Source organism: Ictidomys tridecemlineatus, chromosome Y (genome assembly GCF_052094955.1).
Source record: "Ictidomys tridecemlineatus isolate mIctTri1 chromosome Y, mIctTri1.hap1, whole genome shotgun sequence".
Classification (NCBI taxonomy): domain Eukaryota; kingdom Metazoa; phylum Chordata; class Mammalia; order Rodentia; family Sciuridae; genus Ictidomys; species Ictidomys tridecemlineatus.
In genome coordinates, this window is record NC_135494.1 from 22,647,024 (window position 1) to 22,674,429 (window position 27,406).

A 27,406-nucleotide genomic window follows, 5' to 3' on the forward strand; every position below is an offset into this window, starting at 1 on the left:
TAGGGAAGGAAGTGCTGCCCTCAAGTGGCTGGGGGGCCTGGGATCCTGCCACAGAGGGGGATTCCAAACCTCACATCCCCTGACCCAGGCCAGAAGACCAGGTAGAGTCCAAGGACCCTGGGGCAGCCCAATGGCAATAAAGGTCAAAAGGAACTGGGATCTACCTGGACCCTCAATCCCCTACTCTGAGCAGGGCTGCATGACGAGGCCAGAGGCCATCCACAGCAATCTGCCTTTACAGAAAAACAGGGACTCCAGGCTGCCTCTGGCTCACTGACTCAGGGTGGTGTTTTCATAAAGCAAGACCACTTCCTCACATTTGACCAGCAGCTCATTTGCTGACAGCACAATGGCTGGCTTGACTCAGGCCCTGAGAAATGAAATAGAAAATTCATAGCAAACCCTTCTTTATCTCTTCCACATCATCAGGGGGTGTGATTCATTTCCATCAACAAAGATGTCTGAAATGATGTCTAAACATGCTGGGGACTCACCTCCGTGTGGAACTTTTCAGGATAAAGGGGAGCAAATCTCATGAAGCAACTCTTCTCTCCTCTAGCCCATGGGCAATGCAAGGAACCTGCATGTTACCAAAGGCTCACTCTCTCTTCTCATGTCTTCTGGAAAGGATTCAGGAATGCTTCCTTCAAGGTGAAGCAGAAGCCTGCATTCCCAGCTGCACAGAAGTGTTTGAGGGCAGTGTCTCCCTTAAAACCCAAGAAGAAAAACAGGTCATTAAACAGGCACATGGATTAGAGTACATGATCAATGATCCCTCCTCCCTGAAGCCTTCCACATGCCCACCTTCCACATTCACAGAGAAATGCTTGGCCATTCTCAAGACCAGGAGACCATGATGCTCATCACCAGGAAGTCAATAGGAACATGAACAGAGCAGCATGGATTGCACAAGGTGGCACACCAAGGATCTGCAGCACAGCTGCTAGAACACCAGAGCTTAACTTCAGTATTGACTTTCTGCCACCTGCCAAGTACGATGTTAATGTCAAGCACAACATGCAGATATGCAAGTAGTGGGTGACACGGTGCATCCATTCACAGAAGTGGGCAACATCTTCATTGGAACAAGGAAGTATCTTATCCTTACTCATCAAAATCATCACAAAGAATAAAATGGATGCAAGACTTCTCATTTCACTATCATGTAGCTGTTGGAATTCCCTATTAAATAATACCTCCTCCAAAATAAAAAATATCTCAGACATGTGTCAACTATTCGATGGATGACATTTTAAAAACTAGGCCTTTACTTCATATTTATGTATGCTATAGCCCTGCCTAAGGCTCTTTGAGAAAGGAGCACATAGAATTGGATCTTTGCAAATCTCACATTTGCCGATAAATATTACCGACAATGTCAGGCATGGCGAAGTGAAAAGTGGGACTTTGGATACTCAAAGAATGCTATGTTGTGAGATTGGTGTCTCTGACTCATAGACAGCATGTGGTTTCTATGAAAGCTGGTGAGAAAGCAGGAGTAACGAAGCTCATGGAACAGGTGACCTCAGGGAATACTGACAGATAGGCCAAACTGCAGAACATGTTCCAGCTAACATTGGTATTTGGGCTCCTGAGCCCAGTCCTGTTTTAAAAAAAGTTGCAGACAGGCAGTGTTCATGTACAAAATGTCTACCATGTAAAAGTGGGTAATTGAAATGTCATCTAGGTACACATCTGATAGAATGGTCTGCCAACCTATGAATTTCATTCTAACAAATAAAAAGAAAAACACAGACATGAGACATAAAGATAAAACCTTGTCTTCACCAGGATGCCTAAAAATAAGTTTTATTTGCCTCATGCAAATAGCTTTCAATAGAACTTCTGATTTCTGAATGAACCCATTCAATTTTATAATGCACAGATCATAAGGTTTTCTTTACAGAATATTCTCTTCTTCTTCTTCTTAAAGCCTCACATAGAAAATGTCTCACAGGACATAGGAGGGGAATGACCCAAAGGATGAGTGAATGGCTGGAACCATTCTCAAATGTGCCCATGTAGCCTAAAGTTTGAAGGCACCTAATTGTACTCTAAAACAATGATGAACCTATTTGATCCATTGATTAATAAATAGCACTGCTTTACCACTTGAACCAAATCACAGAAAAATGGAAACAGATGATCGAATTCCTCTTCTCCCATCACTTCCTGGCACAGACTCTCCCCAGAGGTGGCTCTGGTCATCTGTCTATTAGGGAGTCACCCGTGGTCCCTTATCTCTCAGAAAAGAAAATCACCTCAGCTACTGTCCCTAAAGCCAAGTGATGGCTGCGGTTTCCACACTGTGTGGATCTGGAGAGATGCACAGTGCCGCTGGACCAGCCTATGTTCAGGGCTGTGTCTGTGTCCCACAGCTGAAACATGTGGTCCAGGGTCTTCTTTCCACCCACAGGTCCTAAGAACTTGCAGTCAGCACGTGCCTCCTTATTCACTGTGGCCACAGACTTCCTGCCAATGGCCATTGCATTGTACATGTCTTATAATTTAACACGGCATTGAAATGAACTTCCTTCTGGGAGCTGCCCAGGGCACGTCCCAAGACCTGAATTTCTGTGTTGTAGGGAGCATAGCATTCGTGCATTTTTTAAGTTTCATGGATAATGTTAAATGTGCCTCCAAAGTGTATGAAAAAAGCTTATCTTCCTATCCCCTCCCAGCACATATTATCAACATCCTTAATTTTGGTAAAAAATAAATAAATAAAACGAATCATTTGAGCCTGTGTTCATATTCTTGCCAGCTGTGTTCCGGTGACCTCCTCCCATGCATAGTGCTCATCTGTGTTTCTCCTCGTGCCTCCTGTTATACTGGGTTGCCATTTCCTCCCAATCAGTCCCTCTGTTTTGACAATGTTTGGGGCATATTTCGTTGGAGAGTAGTTTCTAACGTGGATGGTCAATTGAACCATCTTGACAGCTTTGGGTTTTGAGGATTGAAGCCAACCCTCCCCATTTCTAGGCCACAGCCTCTTCTCCTAGATTTCTACCAGTATTCCAGTAAATATTTCATTGAATTTGGTTGGTCTCTGTGTCTGGGTTCAAGACTTAGGTCCTGCACTTGCTAGCAGGGACATTGTGCTTTCTGGTTTGTTGTGTTGGCTTCTTGGGGACACTGTGAGGATCAGGTAGGCAAGGCAGGTAGAGTGGCTGGCCTAGAGCATGGCCCAGAGGGAGCGTTTGATCAACATTATTTGTAAAATGACAGCTGTCAATTATCACAACCAACATGAAAGGCCATCCTAATAATCATCATTATTAAAATATTGGTCACAATAATGTTTTCTACTTCTATGGTACAACTGTATTATACTCTCCATGAGTGAGGTCACAGGCCATGTGTCATTGTGTGCCTGCTTCTGTCACTTAGCCTGGAGGCCCCTGGCATAGTTTGCGCTTCAGGACTGGAAGCTCTTTTACGATTCAGTTTTCAAGTGGCCATTGGTCGCCTGATGGTTCTCCATGGGGTCATCTGAGCCTGGCTTGCATCTGGCTCCTGCAAGCAACATCCTGTTTTGCTAGAAACTCCATCGAAAGAGGCTTGGAACTCCTGCTCTCTTGTTCATCTCTGAAGTTCTGCCATTTCTTCTAAGATGGCTCCATCTCCAAACCCCCTCCCCTGCTCCAGGGCTTTGAAGCGGTTTCTTTGGAAGCTTCTGCACAGGGTTAAGGACAAGCCATTCCTCACATGCTCCTTCAACAGGAGGAAGAGAGGGACCAGAGGGGCCATAGGGAGCAACCTCCTGCTCTGTTCCAGGCAGCCACTTCCAGGCTGGGGCTGCAGCCTGGGGCTCTCAGGACGGGCTCTGGCTAAGGGGGAAGCCCTACCCAAGCCTGGGTCACAGCCTCCCATGCCCCAGGGCAGCTGGTGAGCACTGGTGGAGGGTGGAGGGGAAGGCTTGCACCCCAGGAGTCGGGTCTGGACAGCATTCAGGTGGGAAGAGACCACTGGTCACCAAGGGGATGTGAAGCAGGGGGTGACCCAGGGCAGCCATGAGATCTCCTCTAAAGAACACTGTGGTCCCAACAGTACAAAGGGACTGAGTGACATTATTACTCTTCCCTGTTTTAAGGACAGAGGTGTGGAAGGGATTCCTGAGAGTCACAGAAAACGTGGCTCACAGGTTTCATTTTGCCATCTAGGAGTGACTTTGGCCGCACTGGTGGCAATTCCCCGGACCTTTGATGAGCCCCCTGGCATCCTCCCAGTGAGTCCTCCCAGGCCCAGTCTCAGGGGCAGACAGCTGCTCTGACTGCTCTCCCTGGACCTGAGGATCACATGGGGTTTTGAAATTCTTTTTGTTGCCGCACTGGGCATTGAGCCCAGGGCCTTGCACATGCTAGGCAAGTGCTCTACCGCGGAGCTCACCCAGCCCTGAGGGTGACAGGTTTGGAGAGCATTTGCTACCTGAGTCTTGGTGAGGTGAATCCTCATAGCCCTGAAGTCAGCACGTTTCTCTACCAGCTGCGTTTTCAGGGTTAAGATCTTAGCTTGAGTTTTGATTTCCCTTATTTCTTCACTTCTCTCTCTCTCTCTCTCTTTTGGTACCAGGGGTTGAACCAAGGGGTGCTTTACCACTGAGCCACATCCCCAGCCCTTTTTAAAATACTTCATTACAGACAGAGTCTCACTGAGTTGCTCAGAGCCTCACTAAATGGCTAAGGTTGGCTTCAAACATGTCATCCTCCAGCCTCAGCCTCCAGAGTTGCTGGGATTACAGGCATGCACCACTGCCCCCCAGCTCTGCACTATTCTTAATCAGAGAACATGTGGGGCTATGTTTACTAGTTATGAATTGAGTTGCCCTCCAGAGAAAAGAAAAAGTAACAAAGCTCTGCTGTGTGGGAAAATCAGGGATGACCCCAGGACAGGGTCAGCTTTCTCACAAGGAAACCCCACTGCGAAAAAGGAGCCCCTTGGCCAACGCAGTGGTGCACTCCTGGAATCCCTGCACCTCAGGAGGCTGAGGCAGGAGGATCAAAAATTTCAAAATCAGCCTTAGCAATGGCAAGGCACTAAGCAAATCAGTGAGACCCTGACCCTAAATCAAATTCAAAATTGGGCTGGGGATGGGGTTCAGTGGTCAAGCATCCCTGAGATCAATCACCGGTACCACCCCCCACCCCCCACCCCCCGTGAAATAAAAGAGCCTCTGCTAAGGACTTCCATGTTGGCTGAGGCAGCTGCCTGCAGTGGGTGTCCTGCAGAATGCAGTCAATCTCCCCAGGCCTGGGCTGTGGGTAGGGGTTGGCCCGGAGACCAGGGGTTAGCCCCCAGCTAATGATCACTTGGTATTGTGGTTTGGATTTCAAATGTCCCCATTGCCCATGTGCTAAAGGCTTGGTCACCAGCCTGTGGCCCTTGGGACATAATGGAAACTTTAGTAGGTGGGGCCTCCTAGAAGGAATGAGATCATTAGGGGTGTGACCTTGAGGGGGATATTGGGACCCAGCCCAGACCTACCCACCCTCTTCCCAGTTACCCAGAGATGAGCAGCTTCCTCTGTCATGTGCTCCAGCTTCCAGGATGTCCTACTGTGCTGCCACAGGCCCAAAGCAACAGGGCTAAGGTGCCATGGACTGAGACCTATGCAGCCATGAGCCAAAAGAAACCCTGTTTCCTTTTAAGGGGATTCTCTCAGATGCTTTGTCACAGCAACAGAAAGCTGACAGCACCCTTGGTCTGTGACCCCGCTTTATAGATGGGGATGCTGAGGGCCCACAGAAAGCCGAGCAGCCCCAGGTCACATGGTCCCGTAAAAACAATTATTATCCATTCATTCACTGACTACATGGCAGGAGTTGGACTCCAGATCTCAGTGTTTGAAAAAGTTGTGTTTCCTTCCTGCCCCTTAGTCCCTCGCTCTCTTTTTTTGTATGAATCCAAGAAGGACCTTCAGGAGATTGCAATGCCACCCAGTCATCGTACCCAGCTTTGTACTTGAACATGAAGTTCATGGGATGTTTCTGCTTCACATTGTGTTAGTCACTAGTCATTAGAGAGCTCTGTGCTTTCACCTACAGAGTGCCACCCCACTTCCCTACTGCAAGGGCTCTTCCTGCCAGGTCACCTGCTGGATGGAGGGCACTGCCCAGTGCCCTAGATCTCTCCTGAATGTCCTGTGACCAACCCACTGCAGGCCAGGCAGACATCCACAGAAAAAAAACAGCGAGAGGGTCTGGCGCCCCCTGCAGAAAGCACCCCCGTCCAGGTACTGTTATATAGATGCCCACAGAACATTCCTCAAACCTGCAGCAGCTTGGACTGCATCAAAATGCAACCACAGGCTGAGCACAGTGCCACCCACCTGTGCTAGAGTGACTCCGGAGGTTGAGGCAGGAGGATTGTGGGTTTGAGGCCAGGTTTAGCAACTTATTGAGGCACTGTCTTAAGATAAAGAATTAAAAGGGCTGAGGATGTAGCTCAGTGGCAGAGCCCCTGGTCCAATCCCCAGTACCAAGAGGAGGTGGAGATACCAGAGATGGGAACTTCTGAGTTGGGTCAATGGTAACTCCAAGTCCAATGAGACTGAATGCACAGGGGAAGCTTTAACCCGCAAAAGAAAAGGAGGAAGGGAGCTTCAGCTCCAGGTAAAGGACTAGGAATTGAACCCGGGTGCCTTACCACTGAGCACACCCCAATCCTTTTTATTCTTGTTTTGAGAAGGGGTCTTGCTATGTTGCTGAGGGTCTCACAAAATCACCAAGGTTGACCTCAAGTGATCCTCCTGCCTCAGCCTCCCGAGAATCTCTGGGATTACAGGCATGCACCACCATGCCCACCAGGAAAGGAACTTTTATCAGTGCAGCCACACGGGGAAGGCAGGGGACCCACATCTTAGCCTGTCTTCAGGGGGTGACAATGACTTGGAGCTTTTATAGAGAGGGGAATGAGGGCAAGGGCTTGGGCTTTGCACAGCTGCCAAAGCAGGTGGTCCTGACCAGTTGAGGTCTGTCCATCTTCCCAGGATTGGCCAAATGGTGCCTTGTCAGGAGAGCTGTGTCACCTGCTTTGGCTCTCAGATGCACATCAATCAGACCTTGTTCCTGGGACATGAAACAGACTGCATGGGGGTGGGGGTCTGGATTCTGAATTAAGAGCAAAAACTTTCTTCTGCTGAAAATAGAGACGGGCTGCAACCCCACGCCCACCTCAGGAGCCAGGAAAGCTAAGATGGGTCCCGCCCTTCCTCAAGCCTGGGCACAGGCCATCTGCCTAGGCATTTTCTGTGTTTTTCCCATTTTTGCTTTTCTTCAGGCCAAGGAAATTCACGTATGTAGATCACTTGGGTTTTGTTTCTATAAACTGTAACCACTTCTGTGGGTCAGGGGCTTCTTCCAAGCCTTCTGGCTGCTTCTCCCCAGTTTGATCAAAGTTCTTTATTTTTTTTTTCGTTCTTTTTTTTTTGCCTGTTCCTTGTGCTGGTGGGCACTGATGCAGCCAGCAGGGTCCAGTAACAAATCCAAGGTGACTCAGGCAAAGGGGATGGATGGGCCATATATTGAGGCAGAGATGCTGCCCTTCTAATTCTGCCTTTAGCCATCCATTGGATGTCTGCGGGTAGAGGTGGAGGGCTGGAGTCCTCCTTACAAAATCCTTACAACTCAAGTCAGCAAACACTGAAAGCCCTGTTGCCCTCAGGGACAGGGCCCCAGACAGTTCCTCGGTGCCTCCCAAAGGCTGCCAAGGGAGAAGTCACTTGGGGCCCAACTCCAGGAGGATCATCAAGGGGCGGGACAGGGGGACTTCAGGTAAAAAGCCGCAGCCAGCTCGCCCTAGGACCCCAGCCCTCACCAGCCCCACCGCGTTCCTGGACAGAAAGGTTTCCTCGAGCATCCTCACTGGGTGTCCTTGCAGCAGGGCCCCAAGATTGTTCTAGAAAGGGATCTGTCAGGTGGGAGCGACAGAATCTCATGAAATTTTAAGTACAACAGAATGCCAAATGACTACTCATTCCAGTGAAGACATGCTGCAAATAAGACTTAGAACACGTGCTGCAAACAAGACTTAGAAAAGTGTCCTCAGAGAAGATTCTGTCATTCTGCATTTGTTTCTGAAAGTTGAAGCACACAGTTCTAATGAGCCCAGGAAGAGGTTGATACCCAGTTGAGTTGGCATATGATGTGCCAGAGCTCAGGACTTCAGGGCTGCTGTCAGGTGGTTCCCGGGCTCTTCTGGTCCTCACCTTCACTCAGGGTCTTTTTGTTGGTGATGGAGTTCAGCAATGGATTACTGGCCCAGAGACTTGTTCAGTATTGCTCCGTAGGAGCAAAACTGTCACCAGTTGTAGGTAGCCAACTCCAGGTGAGAAACTTGATAGATGTTAATGCTCACGGCTTCACACCAGCAACCTGCCCCTCAGTGATCATGCTCTCTAAAATATACACCATGCTAAATTGTGTGGAAGCATTCTAGGTCTAGCCAAACCACACGATCTTTCAAAAACAGCCCAATAACATTTAGAGGATTCACTCTCCAAAGCAAGCTTGCCAATGCCTGAGCGCCCACACACTCTATTGGCGCCAACCTCACCTCCTTTTAGAATGCACACATCCACCAAGATACCACTGCCTGTGGTGTTTGAGCAGCCTTTCCAATGGACGAGGTGGATGTGAATGTAACACGTGAAGGAATTAGCATTTACCAACAATTGGAAGAAAAAAATCCATTCTCTAAGATATGATGACGGAGCTGCTCTGTGATCTAGACCATCCCCCTCTCCTGCATCCTCTCTCTTTTCCTCTGCCTCGATGGACCTCCAACTGAGCCCAGAAAGATGTGTCCTTTCTAGTCAGAAGCCCTGTCATGGCTTCCATTTCCAGGCCCTGATTCCTGGTTAACTGCAGCCAGAGCTCGCTTTCAAGGTAGTCTCTTCAGATCCCTTCCCTACCCTAACCACAGTGTGGGCTCTGGCCCCACCCTTACTCTCTACACCACCATTCCACATTAGGGTCTTCCTGTCCCTCTCTGTGACCCAGGACTGCCCATGACTGACCCCACTCAACAACAAGCTGTTGAACCAGGTGCCATCAAAGGGAAGAAATGACCAGAGATGGCTAACTTGAAGATTTCACAGAATAGTCCATGAGACAAAAAATATCCTGAACCAGTGAAATGACATAAGAGGAAGTCAATGAATTCTAACCTCAAGGGCAAATCCTACAGTACACTGGCTCTCAAATTCAGCTACACACTGGAGCCACCTGGGAGCTGTGCATAGTACTGACCGCTGGACCACCCACTGGCCCTGGGCTGATGGAATGGCTCTGGGCTAAGATGGGACACTGGGGTTTGTAAATTACCAGTTGAGTATAATATAAAGCAAACTTTGAGAACATTGCTTTTTTCCCCAAATGAAGAACTGTGTGCATACAGATGCAGAAGTACACAAATCTGCAGCATAAATCTCCTTGAGGGCCATAGATTAAATGCACTGCAGTCACCAGCATCCTGGCTAGGAACACCACCAGCCTCCTATTTCCACCTTCCAGGTGATTGCAGCCCCGCCATCCAAGCATGGAGGAGTCCTCCCTGCTGAGAAATTTCAGTGTGCAGAATGGAGAGCCCTCTCTCCTGGGAGTCTCTGCTTTGACAATAAGTGCACTGGAGAAGTTGAAATCAAGTGGGAGGCGCATGGGCAGGCTTCCTGGATCAGGCCCTATTGAAAGAAGGATGGGATCTGAGGAGTGGACCAGAGAGAGGAAAGATGGGAAGTACAGCAAGTACATTCAGAGCCGAGGTCAGGCCCAAAATACAATGTTGGCTGACAAGAGAGCCCTTGCACCAGGATCAACAATTTTGAGAAGGCAATGAGGACTGCCTGAAAAGATCAATTCCACAAAATTCCATGGAAACCCACTCATCACACCTTTCTGAAAACACTGGAAATGTAGGTTTCATGCAAGGAACTCTGGGTGACAGATGGCAAAGTTTGCCAAATGCAAGCATGCCTACCAGCTCTGAGAAGCCATTCTCATTCACACTGCTTCAACCAGGGAAAATCCCCATGTGCTCACTGAGAACAAGTTAGCTTGTGCCACTTGAAGCTGCTTCAACAAACAGCTTCACTTCTGCACTTCTAAGCTGTTCTCCTCAAGAACTTTCAGAGCACAGTTCAGGCATGAAACACAAAGGGTGCCAGAAAGAGATCTCTTGAATCTAGCATCACCAACGTGCAGTGGAAAAGAGTAGCAGCTGAGAAGATCAGTTCTCCAAAGTCTCACTGACATCCATTTGTCACACTCATTTACAACATTCACTTGAAGTGCAGGTGCCCACATGAGTGAACTGTTTTTTTTTTTTTATCAATGGCACAGAGGCTTCAATGTGTAAGCATGCCTGTCACCTGTAAGAAGCAGTTTTGAATTCTGCTAGGTCCACAGGAAAAAAAAAATAGCATGTGCTCACTTACAACAAAGTTAATCAACAAAGCAAATTGAAACTGCTTGCAGCAAACAGCTTCCATTCTCCCATTCCCCAGCTATTTTCAGCAATCGCATCCAGAGTCCAATTCCAGCTCAATATAAAATGTGTGCTCCCAAGGAAGCCTGTATAATTGACATCACCCAACTTGGGGAGGCAAGGGGAATGCTGAGAAGATCAGTTCTTCAAAACTCCTACTTTTTCAGAAAACTCATTGAAAGGCAGGGTACCCACTTGCAGCCATCAGTGGTTGACAGATGGCACAGAGGCTTCAATGTGAAACCGTGAATGCCAATCATTACAAGTGCTTCTGACACACTCTAGTGCAACCTGGGACACCCCAAAGTGCTCAACGAGAACACACTTTGTTCCTGCAAGTGGAAGCAGCTTGCATGAACTGTTTCAATCAGGAAATTCCAAGCTCTTCTCAGCAATCACATTCAGAGCACAGTTTTGGCCCAATAGAAAAAGGGTCCTAGCAAGAGGGTCCCACACCTACGATCACCTTCATAAGGTAGCTTCCCATCTTCTGTGTGGAAGTGGGTTTCTCCTTGGCCCTTATGCTGTAGAGGAGACCACTAGGAGCTAAGCTTCATGCAGGACCATCTGACCCGGACTTTTTGCAAGCCCTATGAAGCCCTCACACAAGCTCAAATGCTACAGGACTCTGCAGACCAGTCCATGCAACAGTAGACATTCATTCATTGTCTAGAGTCTACAGGTTCCTAAATGCATGGCATTCATTATCATCAAATGCACAATTTTGATCAAAAACCATCACAGTAGATCAGGTAACAAATCATCACAGTAGATCAGGTAACAAAAACATATATATTTTAAAATAATAATATATTAATGGGAACAACAAATACAGGATAGAGTAACAACTGTGTTACTAAACAAGGTCAAAGACAATGGCAAACTATAGATTCAAACTTTGAAGCAAATAGTAATCAATGTAAATATTCCTGGGCTGCCTCAGCCCCGCCCAGGCACACAGCAGCAGAATGGTTTTGCAAGCATCCTCAGGAGGGCTGGAGCCTTCTTTGCAGGACGAGAGGGAGGTTGAGGCTGGATCCAATCATCATTCTTTTGGGAGAGGTTCCTTTTCCTCAGCACGAAGTTGGGTTTCGTGTGAGGGTTCTTTGCGTAAAATACGTTGGCCTGCGCTGGAATCCTCAGCTCTGGGGAGAGAGGGGTGTACAAAATAAGGTGGCTCAGGAGGTGCTCCTTGGGACACCCCAACATCTGAGAGCCTGTGCCAGAAACGAACTGAGCCACACCCCTGAGAGCTCTCCAATTCAGCACCAATACCAACAAGACAGCCTCCACAGTCCTCCCTGAGGAAGAACTAGGCAGAGCACTTCAACAGACCTAATGTCTGTTCCTACCAAAGGCTTTGGACTCCAAAACATCCCAGGTCCTCTTGTGTCTGCCAAAGCACACCACTAGGGTTTGCATCTGAAATCTCCCACAAAAGTGCCGAAGATTCAGACCCCACATGAGCCATCTTCACAGGTGGGTTTGGAAGGAAGCATTGGATGGTGAGTGCTCTGATGTCAACATGAAATTCTCATTCAAGATGAATACACTACTGGGAGGTGGGAGGGACTGGAAGAAAGGTTGAGCATGCTTGGAGGAAGACCTAAACAGGAGTGCGCCCTGGGCACCAGTACCTTGTCCCTGTTGGCTCCACTGAATCCTCAATTCTCCAAGTAGAGGTCCTCCTTCTCCTCTCCGTCTTTCTCTCTCTCCCTCTCTCCCAGCCTTGTTCTCTCTCTCCCAGTCTATGCCTTTGTGGCAAGGGCTGAGGAGCTCTCCACTGCCACACACTAGAGCTTTATGGACAGCCTCAGTGCACAACCAAAGAGAAAGTTGTGAAACCCAGAGAAAAGGCCTAGGATTCTCAAGTATGGCCACAGTGAGGACAGGCTGACCAGCACGGATACCACATTAGAGCCACGCTTCTGCATTGGTGGAGCCTGCTTCCATGTGAACCAGGCTTCTGAGAATGGAGGCCACATTCCAAATGCTGCCCTCCTGAGAACAATGATTCCAAAGACCAGCAAAGGGACTGCTTCCCTCCGACATGGTGTATGGCCCAGTGGTGCCATGACCCCGAGTGGGGGAATACAACAGCCAGCTTCTCCTTCCTCTGAACACCTCTTTCCTGTCGCCCTCCTCTAACCTAGAGCCTGTTCTCCATCCCTTCTGGGTTGGATGTGGGGATCTCTGCTATGAATTTCTTAGGCTACCAAGGCCCCAGACAGACTTCCTCTTCCATAGACTCTACTAACCTAACAGAAGGTTAAGATAGGAGACAAGTGATCCTAGAACTCATTGGGATGGTGGTCTTCAGCGTACATAGGCTGGGATAATGGCTGCTGAGGTGTTTGGCTCACAAAAGCCAACCAACCAACCAATGAAAAAGCGCTGACATTATTATCAGATGAGCTCTGTGGCTACGTGCTCAGGAAGCCCTCATCTGACTCTAGTTAGGGATCATAACCTGGCTATTGGGATCACTCCTTGGCTAGTGGACTCAGGTGCGGAAGACCATGGAATTGATGCAAAAACAGATGATTCAAGCTGTCTCCCAGGCTGTGTTTTCTTCCCAATTTCATCCTGTTACTGCTTGCTAGAATCTTGGCAATGCTCTGCCCAGGCAGTGGTTTTCTGGTCACACAGAAGGCTTTCAATCCTACTGCTTCAGTCCACAAAATGCCAGTTCCATCTTTAGCCCATGCATTCCCATGTTCCTCTGAAACCACTCCTATCTCAGACCACAGAACCATACTGCTCCTGGAAAGAGGCTTTCCTCCTCACTCCTCAATGATGTCAGCTTTGCATACGTCTTCATGTCCTGGGCAGGGCACCTGGTGGGGAGCCGCACTAGCCACTGGGGTATACCAAAACACCTGGAGAGCTTACACCAGCAGAAGTGCAGTTGGCTTTGTGCACGAGCCCAACACACCCTGTTGGAGTGTTCTTGGGGGTCATAGACTACTCTTTGGTGCTAAGAGTTGACCTGAGTCCACATCCTGACCCTTGCTCTCTGTCATCTGATTGTCCCACTTACTCTGACGGTGAGAGATGATTTGGCCCAGCTCATATTCCTCCGGCTTCTCCTGAGTAAGCAAGTGTAGCTCGAGGGCCCTGCGGATGACGACAGGAGCCCGATCGTGGCAGGTCACCTGGAGCAGCATGGAAGACAGGCCTTCAGAAAATGGGCCTTGAAGTGACTACTCAAGGACAGTGGGCAGGGGCATTCTGGAGGCACCTCCACTCTAAATACAAGGGCAACATCCATGACCCTACTACCTGAGGCTGACCTCCTGCTCATCGCGTGGGCTCTTCCCATAGGCTACTAGCCCAATCCTTGTACATAGGACTTCCTGGACCTGCCATTGCTCTTTGTGGAGCTGCACTTCTCTCCAAGTGAAAGGACCCCACTACCTGCATACAGATGCAATCTCATCCCACAAGTTGGGAGGAATGGGACAATAGCCTCCAAGATCCTAGGTCTGCCCGAGGATGCAGGCGGCATTGGGAATGGCCTAGGCACAAAACCTAGAGGCTTTGGTCTGGATTGCCAGGGCCCAAATCAGACCCAGGAACATGACCACACACAGGAGTGACGAAAGATAGCCATGAGAGCTCCTGGCCTCCAGAGGCTCAGTGCTGGCTGGGGTGTTCGAGGGCACCTGTTCCGCCAAGGGTGGTCATTGGGTTACCTGGACATTTAGTGTACTTGCTCCACATCCATACTGACTCTGCAGAGAGACCCTCTCAGCTCCTTGTTCAAGGAACATGCAGAACCTCATACTGGTGTCCTGCTCCATAGAGGCCAGCATCCCATACAGAGGAACCTGCAACCTAGGTCCTGGCCTGTTCTCATCTGTCACCCATACCTGCCTCTGCCCTTCTGGACTGCATGCTGCCACCTGACACACAGACTCCCTCAGACATGGCGGTGGACAAGCTGCTGTTCTCCCTCATCTCAGCTCCAGCCCTTCACACTGACCTCTTCCTTCTTGATTCCCATCTATCCTCCTGATCATCCAGAAGCTCCAAATCAAGAGGGCATGAGTAGTCCATGGTATTGGACCAGTGTCTGCTCCCCACCCAGGTGTAAGCACCAGGGGACATTCCTGCTCCCAGGCTTACCAAAACAGTCTTGGCCATCTTTGGACTTTGTGTTTCTAAGTGGACACGAATTAAGCAGGTGTCTCCCACCTGCCTGTGGGAAAGCGGCCTGGAGGACTTGCAGGTTGATTCTGAGAACTGTGGGGGATGGAACATCAGCAAACCCAGAAACAGAAAGCCACCCCAGCCTGTCAGTTGGCTCTATGGGCTTCTAGCACATATGTCCAGGTGCTCAGGCTTCTCATTTCCCCAGGTGGGAGTGGAATGGCAGCACAAGTACAGCTTGAATAAGGTAGGTGTTTACCTCCTTTCCCTTGACCTCGCGGCGTTTCCTCACGATGAAATAATATTTGATTTGTGGATTCATGGACAGATACATCAGTGAGTGGTCAGGGACCTTGATTTCTGCAGAGCAAAGTGGAGAGAATTGTTAGGTGGCACTCAAGGATTAGACCACAAAACACCCACAACCCCTGAGAGTCTCCGCCAGGGCGAGCCTGCACCAGAATTGAGAGCCCTCCTATCCAGCTACAGTGCCACCAAAGACTCCCTCAGTGATTCTTCCCTGGAGAAGATGATGTACAGGATTCTAAACCAAAAGAGCACCTGGCAATGGAAACAGCACCTTGGGCCCAGAACTTCTCAGTGCAGGTTGGATCTGCCAAAGGGACACTGCTAGGATCTGCATCAGGATTGGCAAAGGCTCCTGTGCTTAGGCCTTTCTCCCCAGGGCAGCCATGCTCACACATGGGCATTCAGGGAAGCGTTGGATGATGGGGGAATTCATCCCCTTGCCCTGGATGAATCCACTCATGGATGAATACACGGAGGGGAGGTGGTATCCATCAGAGGTGTGTTGGGCATGGACATGGGAGGACTTGAGCAGGGTGGTGCCCTGGAGAACTCTATTGTTTTCTAGGATCGCTCTCCTTCCCCTTGTTTCTCATCAGGAGCTGTCTGCTTGGTACTTTTATTCTGGTTCTTGTTCTACTTCTGGCTCTTCTTTCTGTCCTGCATCTTCTTGTAGTTCTTTCTGGGTCTTTTTCCTGTTCTTACATGATTCCTTCTTGTTCTTCTTCTTGTGTATCTCCCTCCACCCTTCCTTCTGTTCACCTCCTTCTTTTTCTTCTTCTGCCTCCTGCTCTTTATCGTGTGATCCTCTCCCCACTCAGGAGTGTCTCTTTCTCCTCCTCCTCCTTCTCCTTCTTTCTCTGGCAATGGTGGGGCGTCCTGAGGAGTTCAAATCTATCACACTCTTCTGCCCAGATGCAGCCTCCGTTCAGTAGTCCAAGATGAAATCAGTTCTCAATCAATGGCCAGGAGTGAAACCAAGACCGAAGACAAGTGACTTCCTTTCTTGGTCATTGTCACAGTCAGGAAAGACTGAATAACAGACACCGCATTCTGGATAGGCTTCTACCTGTGGTAGTCAGCACCTCATCTGGACCAGGATTGCTAAAATAGATTCCACCTCCATAAAGCTTCCCCAATGAAAACAAGGTTTCCAAAATCTAGGAGAGGGCCAGCATCACTGCCACCCTCCTGCCATAAGGCATAGATGCCATCACACCTAGTGGGTTCCAGGCCCCCCGTAGTCCTCCCTTTTGACGTCTGTTACACACAAACCTCCCCTGGTCTGGAGCCTGCTCTCAACTGATGCTTGGGTTGAAAGTCTGTTTCTGAAATCACCTTTGTAGATTCTCGGTTTGGTAATTCCTTTTGACTGGCTTATTTTTTTACTAGGGATAAAACCAGAGGCACTTAAGCACTGAGACCATTCCCAGGCCTTTTGACTTGGGTACAGGGTCTCCCTAAGTTTCTGAGGCTGTTTGGAAATCCCCATCCCCCTGCACTGCCTCCCAAGGCCCTGAGATTCGCAGACACTGCCCCTTGCCCAGCTCCTTGCACCTCAGTCTTCCTCATGTGTGAGACAGAGCCAACTCAAATGAGGCGGTGTGTGAAAATGGGAAAACTCACTTACGTGCCCGACAGATGGTGGGTTCTACTGTGGGCAGGCTGGGATGGTGGAGGCTAGGAGTGTCGGGCTCACAAGAAAGGAAAGAGCACTGGCATTGTGGACAGCTCAGCATTGTGGCCTCTGTTCTTCAGATGCCCTTCTTTGTTGCTGGAAGGAATAATAACCTGGCCATTCTGATATCTTCCGGAGGTGGGCACCCAGGCACAGAGGACTTGGAATTGTTCCAAAAAGAACCCAAACAGGCTGTCCCCTGGCCTTAACTTCCTCTTCACTTAGTGCTGTTCCCAGTTGCTGCAATCCTGACATTCTTGAGTAGGCAGGACTTCTCATATCCTGGCCATGGATTGGGACCTGTGCGGCTTCCGTCCATAGCAATGCTGATCCAATCAGGACCCATGCTCTGCTCCTCTTCATTTGAAGGTATCCTTATCAGTGAGCCATAAACCAAACTGATGATGGATTGAGCCTCTCTCTGCCTTGCCCTCATCGATATTAGCTTTGCATTGCCAGACCAGGTCCAGGGGAGAACACGTTTCGGGAGGTCCAGCAGCCGCCTGGGGCCTCATTGAACTCGTCCACACTGGACACGCCCATCACTGCACTTGGTTTCCTGCACCAGGCCCACCACACTCTGGCTATTTTAGGGCCAAGACCCACTTTCTCTTGGCTGTGAGTTATCCTGAGCCCACTGTGGATCATGTCTCCCCACTGTCTGATTGTCCTACTTACTGTCATGCAGAGACATCATTCTCAGAACCTCAAAGTTGTCCACATCCTCATGCTGCAACAAATTTTGGTCCAAGGCCCTGCGGATGAGGCTTGTCACCCTCTCCTGACACGTCACCTAGATCAGGGTGGGACAAATGTCATCAGAGAATGGCTTTTAGAGGAGCTACCCAGAAGACTGTGGTCAAACATTCAGGAGAAATGTTAGCTACATATACAAGGGCACAATCTTGTTATCCTGCTACCTGAGTGTGTCCTCCATATACTGCCTGGGTTCTTGCAACGTGCTACTAGAACAATCCTGGTACAAATATCTGCCTGTACCTGCCATCTCCCCTCCCTCTGGGGAGCCACATTACACTCAGGTCAAAGGACCAAACTGCCTATGCACAGACACACTCTCATCTCACTGAGATGACAGCAATGGGCCAGGGATCTGTGCACCAAGTGTGCTCTGGGATGCAGGCTGCCTTTGTGGGTGGAAGAGGCAGATGCACTGAAAATTTTGGTCCTGACTGCCACTACACAAAACAGACTCAGATACAAGAGTGTGCACTTGAGTGCTTCATGATAGCCTGGAGAGGCCCTGGGCTCTGGAAGCTCGGTGCGGGTCTGGTTCTAATGATGTACTTGACTCAGCACTGGCAGTCACTGAACATGTCTCCTCTGCAGCTGGACACCTGCAGCATTAGCGTGTCTACTGCACAGCCATAGAAATTCTGCCAAGAACCCCTTTAGCTCCGTATTTACATACATGCAAAGACTGACATTCCGAAGTTTGGCATGACCCCCCAGGTGATCCCGACCCCAAATTTTCACACCTAGTCATGCTAAGGAGGTTCTCTTCCCTGCCACCAGAAACACACCCCCTCCTACACATGTGACAAGTCACTGCCAGCTCCTCTGCTCCAACCTCACTCATTGAGAATACCAAGTTCTAGGCACTGCAGCCTGCACCCTGGACATATCTCTGCCTTCATCTGTCCACAGCACTTCCGTCTGCACTTCTGGCCTGCCAAACCCACAATACACAGGCCCACTCACCGCTGCAGCTGGGGATGCTGAGGCTCTCCCCACTCAGGTCAAGCCATTAAGACTGACCTCTCTCTTCTTAATTTCCCAACACAGCCCCAGGGTTAGCTGTGTCTCCTGCCTTCCACTGTGTGGACACCCAGGAGGCAGCCCTGCTGTCGGGCTTACCAGGATGCGCTTTGTCTCCCTCAGGCTCTGTCCCTCTAGGAGGACGTGGACAAAGCGGCTGTCTTCCACCTGCTCGCTGGAGTGAAGCAGTGAGGAGCTGCTACTGGTGACTTTTCTCATGCACCACTCATTGGTTTGGCTGGCCTGGGGCAATGGTCCTGCAGCCACCGCAGAGCTGCTGCTCACAGCTGCTGGGATCCTGGATGCCACTGCCACAGAAGGCTCCAAGAACTGTGGGGGATGACAACATCAGCAAAGCCCAGCACCTGCACCCCACCCAGCCTGGCATTGGCCCTGTGGGCATTCTACAACATCCATCCAGAACCTGAGGTTCTTGTCCCCTTGGAGGATGTGGAGTGGCACCAGGAGTAAAGACTGAAGAAGGTGGCTGTTTACCTCCTTTGGCTTGACTTTAAACAACTTGCTGGCAGCTGTTTCCCGAAGAAGAAAGTTATAATCCACTCTGCCATCCAGGGCGGAATATACGTTTCCATCTGCAGGGATCCTCAGCTCTGGAGAGGCAGGGGCAGAGGCGTGGTAGGTGACACTCAAGGAATACACTACCCAACATCCCCCACAACTGAGAGCCTCTGCCAGCTCAGGCCTCACACACAGACCTGAGAGCCCCCGAATCCAGCTACTGTTGCACCAAAGACTCCCCACTGATTCCTCCCTGAGGACCCTCTATGCACAGGAGGTCCCCTACAGGAACACCTTTCAAGGAAATAGCCCCTTGTACCCCAGACCCTCTTAGTTCACGTTGGACCCACCAAAGACAAACAGCTACACTTTGTATCTAGATTGGTCCCCCAAGACTCATGTGTTCAAAGTTTTCTCCCCACTGCAGCAATGATCACAGGTGGGTTTGGGGAAAAGCACTTGATGGCGGGTGCCTCCACCTTGCCAGTGGATTCATCCACTCATACAGGGCTACAATAATTGGAGGGGTATGGTTTGGAGGTGTGTTGAGCGTAGGTGGAGGATGTCCACAGCAGGGCTGTGCCATCCAGAGATATATATTTCTCTTGAGTTCCCCACTTCTGCATTTTCTCCTCATGAGTATAATTCTCATTCACATTTTTAATCAATTTATTGTTATACTTCTTGTTCGGCTTGTGTTTCTCCTTCTTGTTCTTGTTCTTCTTCATCTTCTCCTCATGCTTCTTCTTAAAGTCATCTTGACCTTCTTATTCATGGTCTCCTCCTTCAACTTATTTTCATTTTTCTACTCCTCCTTCTCCTCCTCCATGTCCTCCTTCTCCTCCTCCTCTTCATCCTTGTCCTCCTCCTCCTCGTCCTCCTCCTCCTCCTCCTCTTTCTTCTTCTTCTTCTTTCTCTTTCTCTCTCTCTCTCTCTCTCTCTCTCTCTCTCTCTCTCTCTCTCTCTCTCTCTCTCTCTCTCTCTCTCTCTCTCCAAGAAGAGTTTACAAGCTGTGAAGGGTTCTATTCTACCACACTCTTCTCTCTAGAAATGGCCTCTGGTCCTAAGTGGACTCAGTTTGCAATGAATAGAAAGATTGGAAACCAGAAATGATTCTTCATTGAACTGCTTTTCTCATGTACTCAACTAGGTCAGGAAAGGTCGCCAAAGTAGGCACCCTGTGGTTGTCTGTCTTCTTTGACACAAGACAAAGAAGCCTCTCTTCTTGGCCCCTTGTGGATAATAGCTTTGCAATGCCTCCTCAGGCCAAGGAAAGAACACATGTTAGGCAGGTCCACAGCCCCTGGGGAACATGAAGTACCTGCAGATTTATGCCCCATCATTACACTTTGTTTTGTGCACAAGTCCCACCATACTCTTCCTGGGCATTGGGTCAATGCACACTGTGTTTTGGCTCCCAGTTATCGTGAGCCCACTGTGACTCACTGCTCCCTACCCTCTGATGGTTCCACTTACTCTGATGGTTCGAGAGAATTTGCAGAAGCTCGTAGTTTTCTGGGTCCTCCTGCTGGAGCAAGTGTGCATCTAAGGCCCTGCGGATGATGACTGGAGCCCTGTCCTGGCAGATCACCTGAGCAGGGTTGGAGAAAGCTCATCAGAGAGGGAATTTGGGAGTAGCTACCCAGAGGACAGTGCTCAAGGACAATCAGAGACAAGTGAGCTCTCAACACAAGGGCACCATCTTGATACCCTGCTACCTGAGGCCTTCATGTGATCATGTGGGGGTCTTCCTATGAGCCTCTAGTCCAATCTTGGTACAAGAGTTTGCTTCAACCTGCTATGCCCTACAGGGACAAGGAAATAAGGACCAAAAGACTTTGTACAGACACACTCTAGTCCCATCAAGATGGGAGGAATGGTCCAGTGCACTTCCATATCCCTGCTCTGGTCTGGGATGCAGCTGCATTTTTGTATGGACCAGGCACAAACCCTAGTTGCTTTGGTCCTGACAGCCAGGGCACAACACACACTAGGACTCTTTAATGATAGGCATGGAAGCTGCTGGGCTCGAGAGTGTCAGTGCTTGCTAGGGTGTCAGGAGGTTCGGACCCAGCAGGTGCAGTGGTTCAACATGGCTCCCCTGGAGGTGGACACCAGAGTCTCATGATGGATACTCCACACCCAGGAAGATCCTGCAGAGAGAGCCGCTAAATCTCTATTCACATACATGCAAACTAGGACACTAATGGGCCCCTCCAAGGCCCCCAGTTCTCTGTGACCCACACCTACCCACCCTAATCATTCTACAATGGCTCCCTTCCCTTCAACCAGCAACATATCCCCTCCCACACACAAGAAAATGACTGCCAACTCCTGTGCTTCAACCTCCACGGTTGAATATACTCCTCCTCAATACCAAGGTCAGTAGAGGATGGCCTGTACCCTCGATATTTCTCTGACCTCCTCTGAACCCAGCACTCTCTCCTGCACTTCTGACCTGCACACCCCAAAACACGCAGGCCCACTCGCACCCAGACCTGGCATGCTGCTGCTCTCCCGCCTCTCTCTTGCTCACTTTCTGCTTTCCTTCCTGACCTTCCAGAAGCTCCAGTTCAAGAAGACAGGCCTAGTCCAAAGTGTTTGCTGTGGACTCCGTCTTCCCCACTGTGGGCTCCCAGGAGACTCCCCTGCTCGAAGACTCACCAGGATGCTCAAATACTGTGTTGTCCTTTCCTTTTCCAGGTAGACGTGAATGAGGCACCTGCCTGTCATCCGCTTGTTATATTGGGGCCTTGGGGAGGACCGAGTAGACACCCCTGATGTCCTATACTCCGGCTCTGCCCCTTCCCTGGGAGAAGGCTCTGGCTCTGGGGTTGGCTGAGGAGCCGTGACAGAAACTGAGCATGTAGCTAGAGGAGAAAAGATGCCAACATGACTGCCTTGCCCTGACCTTCCCACAGACAGACAATACCTCTGCTGCCAGGAAGAACTCAGGCCCTTGGCCCACACAGGACCTCTTTGCAGACTGGGGTCACTTCCTGAATGGACAAATGCTTGTCCTAATTTCCAGCCCAACACCAGGCATACAGAATCCCTGCAGTGGGACAACAATCGCACCTTTCCTTATATACCCTTAGGTACTCACCACAGTCTGCCTGGCTCTCAGGCTTTGCCTGGCTTGATTTGCCATCTTCAATTGCAGCCAGGAGGTGGTGTGCTTGGTGTTCCAGGTTCAAGCCTCCCAGCAGGAGCCACATGGATAGCAGCTGCTGCAGACTCAGAAAGCCTGGAGGCTGATGGGAAGCCTCGGAGTAGAGGTTCACCCAGGTCCCCAGGAAGGAAGTTGAGGCACTGTGGGGAGGAAGGTGTGGAGTCAGCAAAACCCTGGCCTTGCCTTCACCACGGCCTCCAGAGAAAACCTCTGACCCTACACTGGGGAGAGCAGTCTTTCCTCAGCCTTCCCAAGTCAAATCACCTTGCAGGTCCCTATTCTGGAAACAGGAGCCCACCCTCTTGACCCCAAGCCCATTCCATGTTGAAGTTGGTCCAGGGGTCCACCATAGTCACTGAAGAGGACAACGTGCACTTATGCCCCATGGAGTCAGGGATGCAGTCACATGTAGGATATGTACTCATGGCACCTGCGGTTTGAGGCTGACCCCCATGAAAAGGGACAAAATGGCAGTCATTTGCACCCTATTTTTCAATGAATTATGAAACGTGACTGGAAACGTGTCTTCACACAGTGGGTGCTTTCTCCATGTTCATCAGTGAATGAGCCCAAACTGCTGATTCCCACATATCTCTGGGTGTGGGAGCCGCCATGTCCAAAGCCCCTGTCCAGCTATGTCCCAGCTAGGATGCTCTGTCCCACTATGGAAATTAACATGTCTTTATTAACCCAAAAGTGCTTTTCCCAAGGCCTGAGTTTTGAGACACCTCTGGCAGAGATCTACGTTCTTCACAAAGCCAATATCACACCAGAAAGACCACCTGGCCTTGCTGAGTCCACCTGGGAATGAGCTCAGTGCACACCATTGAGCTGTGGTGCCCAGTGTGTGGGTTCTGCTCCACGGACCTCTGTGGATCAGCTGGAGTCAAGATGGTTTCTCTGCCTGAGAGAGGAGTTCACTCCCCTTGCAAGGCTGTGGCAGGCACCTCCAGGACTCGTCCCATTCGGGACTGACATTCCACTATGAGTGTGGTCCTCTATCTCATTAGGTATCACAAACCTTTGGGTCCCTGAGAGGTACATGGCAGCCCCAAGACCCAGGCATGAAGAAGCTACACACTTGGGCTTGGTGGTCTGGTGCTTACCTTGGGAACAAGAGATCCAGCACCTGCTGGGTGGGGATGGAATCCCAGGAGATTAACCCCATGTTGCTGCTGAAATGTAGGTTCCTCCCACAAATGACAGGCAGGAGCTCATTCCTAAGCTGGTCCTGCCTGTAAGGTTCAAGGCTCTGTACCCTGAAGGGCTCCTCCGTGTTCTCATCATTTTCACCCTGGGTTGGGACCAAGAATGTTGGTTTAAAATGGAAATGGTGACACACAGAAAAATGACTTGTGCCAATACACTAGAGTCAAAGCACAATGGGACAGTTCCCATCAGTACAAACACACACACACACACACACACACACACACACACACACACACACACACATACACACACAGTCAGAATAGGAGTCCTGGGCCATTCATCAGGGATCAGACTAAAGGGCCTGCTGGGCTCACCTGTCCTGTGCTACTCACTGTTACTCTTGAGCTCCTCTGCGACAATCGCCAGAGGCTCTGGCGTCTAAGATGAAGCCTCACCCAGTGCATCCACAAAAGGGCTAGTTGGCCCCCCTGAGATTCCTGGGAGCCTGAGGCTCGGCATTGTTTGCAACCACAGGAGAACATCCTTCTCACTCCAGTTTCTCCAACCAAATGAGCTCGGATGGCTTGGTCAGTTAAGTGGGTGCCTGGATACCAGGGTTCCATGTTCTGTTTGATCCATTGTCAAGGCAATGATGTCATTTCCTGTGCCCATACCTGAGCCTCTTTTCACATAAGACCACTTTCAAAAGCCCTATGAGCTGCTGATTTCTCCTCCATGCCTAAACATCTCAGGTGCGCAGGTGTTCACCAACAACTACCCAAACATCCCCACCAACATCTGCCCTGCTTGGTGCCACTAGAGTTCCAGCTTGGAGCCTTCAAAAATGCATTCACAACCAGTCCTTCCCTCTCAGCAGCTTTTGGACCCTGGTCCCATCATTGTGCAACTCATGGTGCGCCCAGTCTTTTCTGGAAAGTAGGGTAGCATCTAATCTCTAGGGTTTATTGTGTCTATTGGCCCATAACACCCTCTATTCTCTCTGAAATCAGAGATGGGACTCACAGGTGGCTAAAGCACAAATGTAGAGATGGGACAATCACAAGAAGGGCAGAGACAAAGAATGCACCCCAACTCAATCAGGCCTGTGTCCCACACAGGGACGTGGCCAATGTCCGTCCCATCGTGGCTGCAGTTCCCTCTCTACACCATGGCAAGTTGGAGGGGACTGAGATACAGAGGCTGCTCCCCTCTGCCATACAACTTCCCAAGGCTTCTCCTAAGATTTCAAAAGGGCCAAGTGTGTCTAGTGTTGGGGTCTCACAGAGACTCCGAGGTACCACAGCATCCTGCTGCCCAGAACCGGTTCACCCCTCACCTCAAGGGGGCTCAGCCTCTGCATTCATGGGAATTGAAGTGGGTACAGGTGATGGGATATCACCTCCAAGACTGAGTTATGCCAAGTCCATGACCCCTGTCTGCATCCCTGTCTCCAGCACCACTCCCCTCTCTCTCTTTCCTCCCCAGAGCAAACAAATCCATTTAGCAAGTGTGTCCTGTGATAAAGACATGACAGTCACCCATCCTCTCATTGCAAAAACACTGAGGCTCAGCCAACATGGATCCTACCAGGAACACAGGCATAAACTCAGAGTCCGATCCTCCCAGCCGAGCCTCAGTGGAGCCTGGACTCCCAGCCTCCTGAGTCAAGGAAACAGAGGTGCCTAGCCGAGCCACCTTGGATGCAGCCGCACACAAACTGAACTCATCAATGCCCCTTGCTCTCAGTTGTGAGTAAGAGGGGAGGTGGTGTTTCACAACCCTGGACATCAAGTGCAGTCTCCAGGCTTTGGGGTGTGCCCTGGCCTCTCTCTATCTTCCCAGGCCCTCCAACTCACACTGGCCTTTTACCCAACCTCCTCCTAGGGCCAAACTCAATCCTGCCTCTCAATTTCTGCTGCTTTCCCCAACACACTGCTCCGCAAAATGAGCAGGGCTGGCTCTCTGTTATCATGCTGGTGTCAGCAGCAATGCCACCCCACTGACATCATTCTGAGTCCCAACCTAGGCACTTCAGCTGTCCTTGCCACATGTGGCCCTGTTTGGGCTCTGGCTCTTGCTCTTTTCTTTCATGTGCATGTGTTTTGAGGTTTTGAGTTTCTCCCACTGCAGAACTGCAGCCGTGGCAGGGTAGAGCTCATGAAGGTGACATTCTGAGCCACATCCAATCCCATCAGGACTGTGAACTGGGGTGATGCTGGAAAACAGTGATGAGTGAACACATGGGAGGTGGTTGGACCCACCTTGCCTCTGAGTGGTTTCCTTTCAGGACAGGAATGTAGGGATGGGAGCCCCTGGCATGGGATGCTTTGCACAAGGCGTGACCACGGGCTCTTTCCTGGCAAAAACTGGCTCCACTCAGCATGGAGAGCACTGTCATTCCTGGTGGCTAACAACAGCCCTGGACCCAAGAAAGGAACCCACACTCAAGATTAACGTCTGAGTGTGCGTGTCCTCGAGGAAATGAGGTCTCCTGATCCCAGGTGCAAAGGGGTAAGTCCTCTAACTCCAGGGGCCATGAAGGGACATCTGAGTTTCCCTTGTCCTTCTTTCCCTCTCTGAACCCATGGTGTCCTCACACTAACCACAGTTAGGACCCTGGACTCATTCCCCAGTTGGGATCATTAGGCTCCATAAAGGACAGTCTCTAAGATGCTCAGTAAACCACCACCCTCTGCACAACCCATAACCCTATTCACCCAAGAGGCAAGAGGATTTCTATTCAGGAAAACCAGGAAAGGGAGAGCCTTTCTCAAGGACACAAGGACATTAGTGAGTGAGGGAGTGATTAATGGATGGAGAACTATTTCCACCACCACCTTCCAGGAGCATATATGGCCCTTTGGGCACAGGTACGGACCCTTTTTTTCCAATCAACTTTTTCAAAGAAGTGAGGCTGCCTTCTAGATGGCACCTCCACACTAAGGGGGTCTCCTACTACTTCCACATGTACATATTGCAACGGGCCTCCCACTGTGCATCTGAGAACACTCTGTGGGCATCTGTAGCCTTTCAAGACCCCAGAAACCATGCGGGCACCCCAGCACCAGCAGAGCATTTGTGCACATCACAACAATCACCCCGGGTGAGAACTCTTTGTTCCACTCTGTACTAGGCCCTGCCATCTGTACTGATTAGTCCATCCCCTCTCCTTCCTGTTTCTTGATTATACTACCATGGTTCCCACAAATGGATGCCAGGGTGCTTGTGGCCCCCCCAACCATTTGAGTTCCAGGAACAGTGGAATGTGTTTGGGAACTTCTGGATGACAGGAAGTCCCACCCTCCAGGGTTTCATCTTCAATGTAATGAGTGCAGAGGGAGCCAGGAGGGCTCTGTCAGGTAGAGAGAGGTGGGAGCTGATGGAGCCTCAACTAAGTGCCCAGGACTCTGGGTTCAGAGCTGGTGTTATGTGGAATTGTTGAGGGACGTGAAGAAAACCCAGCTCACTGTACGCAGAGACAGCAGATGCCCTCACGTGGTCAGGCTGCTGTGCTAATCAGAGCCCCAAGATGTTCCACAGGTGTGCAGGTGGGGAACCCACGTGCCAGCCCAGGCTGTTCCTGAGCACCTCTACCTGGATTCGAAGCAAGTGACTCTGCATCAGCGTCCTCACATCAATGTATCCCGGCCCCTCACCCCAAAAGTTCTCTCAGAGACAGTGACGTTCCACTGCTCTGGACTTGCCCTTTTCTCTGGGATTCTGGGGGACCATTAATTAGGAGGTCACAACAATTCTCAGCACACAGGCTGAGCCTACAGAGATCCCAGGAGTATCCAGGCATTGCTTCTATTTATAGTCCATCATGTCCCACGACACTGTGGACACGTATTGCACTCACCTAAAGAAACCACCAGGCCCAGGGCCTTCGTGCCACTGGCCTGCAGACACCTGGAGGAACAGGCAACCTATAGGCTGCGTGGAACCAAAGACCCTAGATCCTGGGATCTGAGCTGGACACACAGCTCATGTGCACACAGTCACCACTGTCACCGAGAGTGCAATTGAAACACCCGCAGAGTTAGCAGTGGACCTGATATGCCCACGAGTGGGGGTGAACTGCATCCCTTGAAAATGATCGTGTCCAGAGAAAGGCAAATTTTGTAGGATTTCACTTATCTCAGATTCTCAATTATCAGGTTCATAAAAAG

General features: G+C 50.1%; 2 protein-coding genes across 6 annotated transcripts in view; both read right to left on the reverse strand.

The window, feature by feature from the left end:
- Positions 1-27,406, reverse strand: part of LOC144372106 (uncharacterized) — a 47,017-nt gene that overhangs the window by 16,335 nt on the left and 3,276 nt on the right. For 2 of the 3 annotated variants that reach the window (XM_078035525.1, XM_078035528.1), the window contains exon 2: positions 495-707. In XM_078035525.1, coding sequence (XP_077891651.1) covers positions 495-536 — 42 coding nt within the window. In that variant the 5' untranslated portion in view covers positions 537-707. Of the gene's footprint in view, positions 1-494; positions 708-804; positions 1,496-27,406 lie in introns of those variants that run through there. The other variant, XM_078035527.1, reaches the window with a different exon arrangement.
- LOC144372107 (uncharacterized) lies at positions 11,256-26,860 on the reverse strand. Of its 3 annotated transcripts, XM_078035529.1 has the most exons (12): positions 25,499-26,253; positions 23,192-23,379; positions 22,020-22,225; positions 21,578-21,783; positions 20,390-20,504; positions 18,890-19,005; positions 18,494-18,724; positions 17,297-17,411; positions 14,894-14,994; positions 14,611-14,727; positions 13,523-13,637; positions 11,256-11,627 (listed from the first exon to the last, which is right to left on the reverse strand). In XM_078035529.1, exons 2-12 carry the CDS (start codon positions 23,251-23,253, stop codon positions 11,422-11,424), a joined length of 1,590 nt encoding a protein of 529 aa, XP_077891655.1. In that variant the 5' UTR covers positions 23,254-23,379; positions 25,499-26,253; the 3' UTR covers positions 11,256-11,421. The 3 variants fall into 3 exon arrangements, with proteins under 3 accessions (XP_077891655.1, XP_077891656.1, XP_077891657.1); XM_078035530.1 differs by lacking the exon at positions 14,611-14,727 and having other exon boundaries at positions 25,499-26,860; XM_078035531.1 differs by lacking the exons at positions 21,578-21,783; positions 23,192-23,379; positions 25,499-26,253 and having other exon boundaries at positions 22,020-22,204.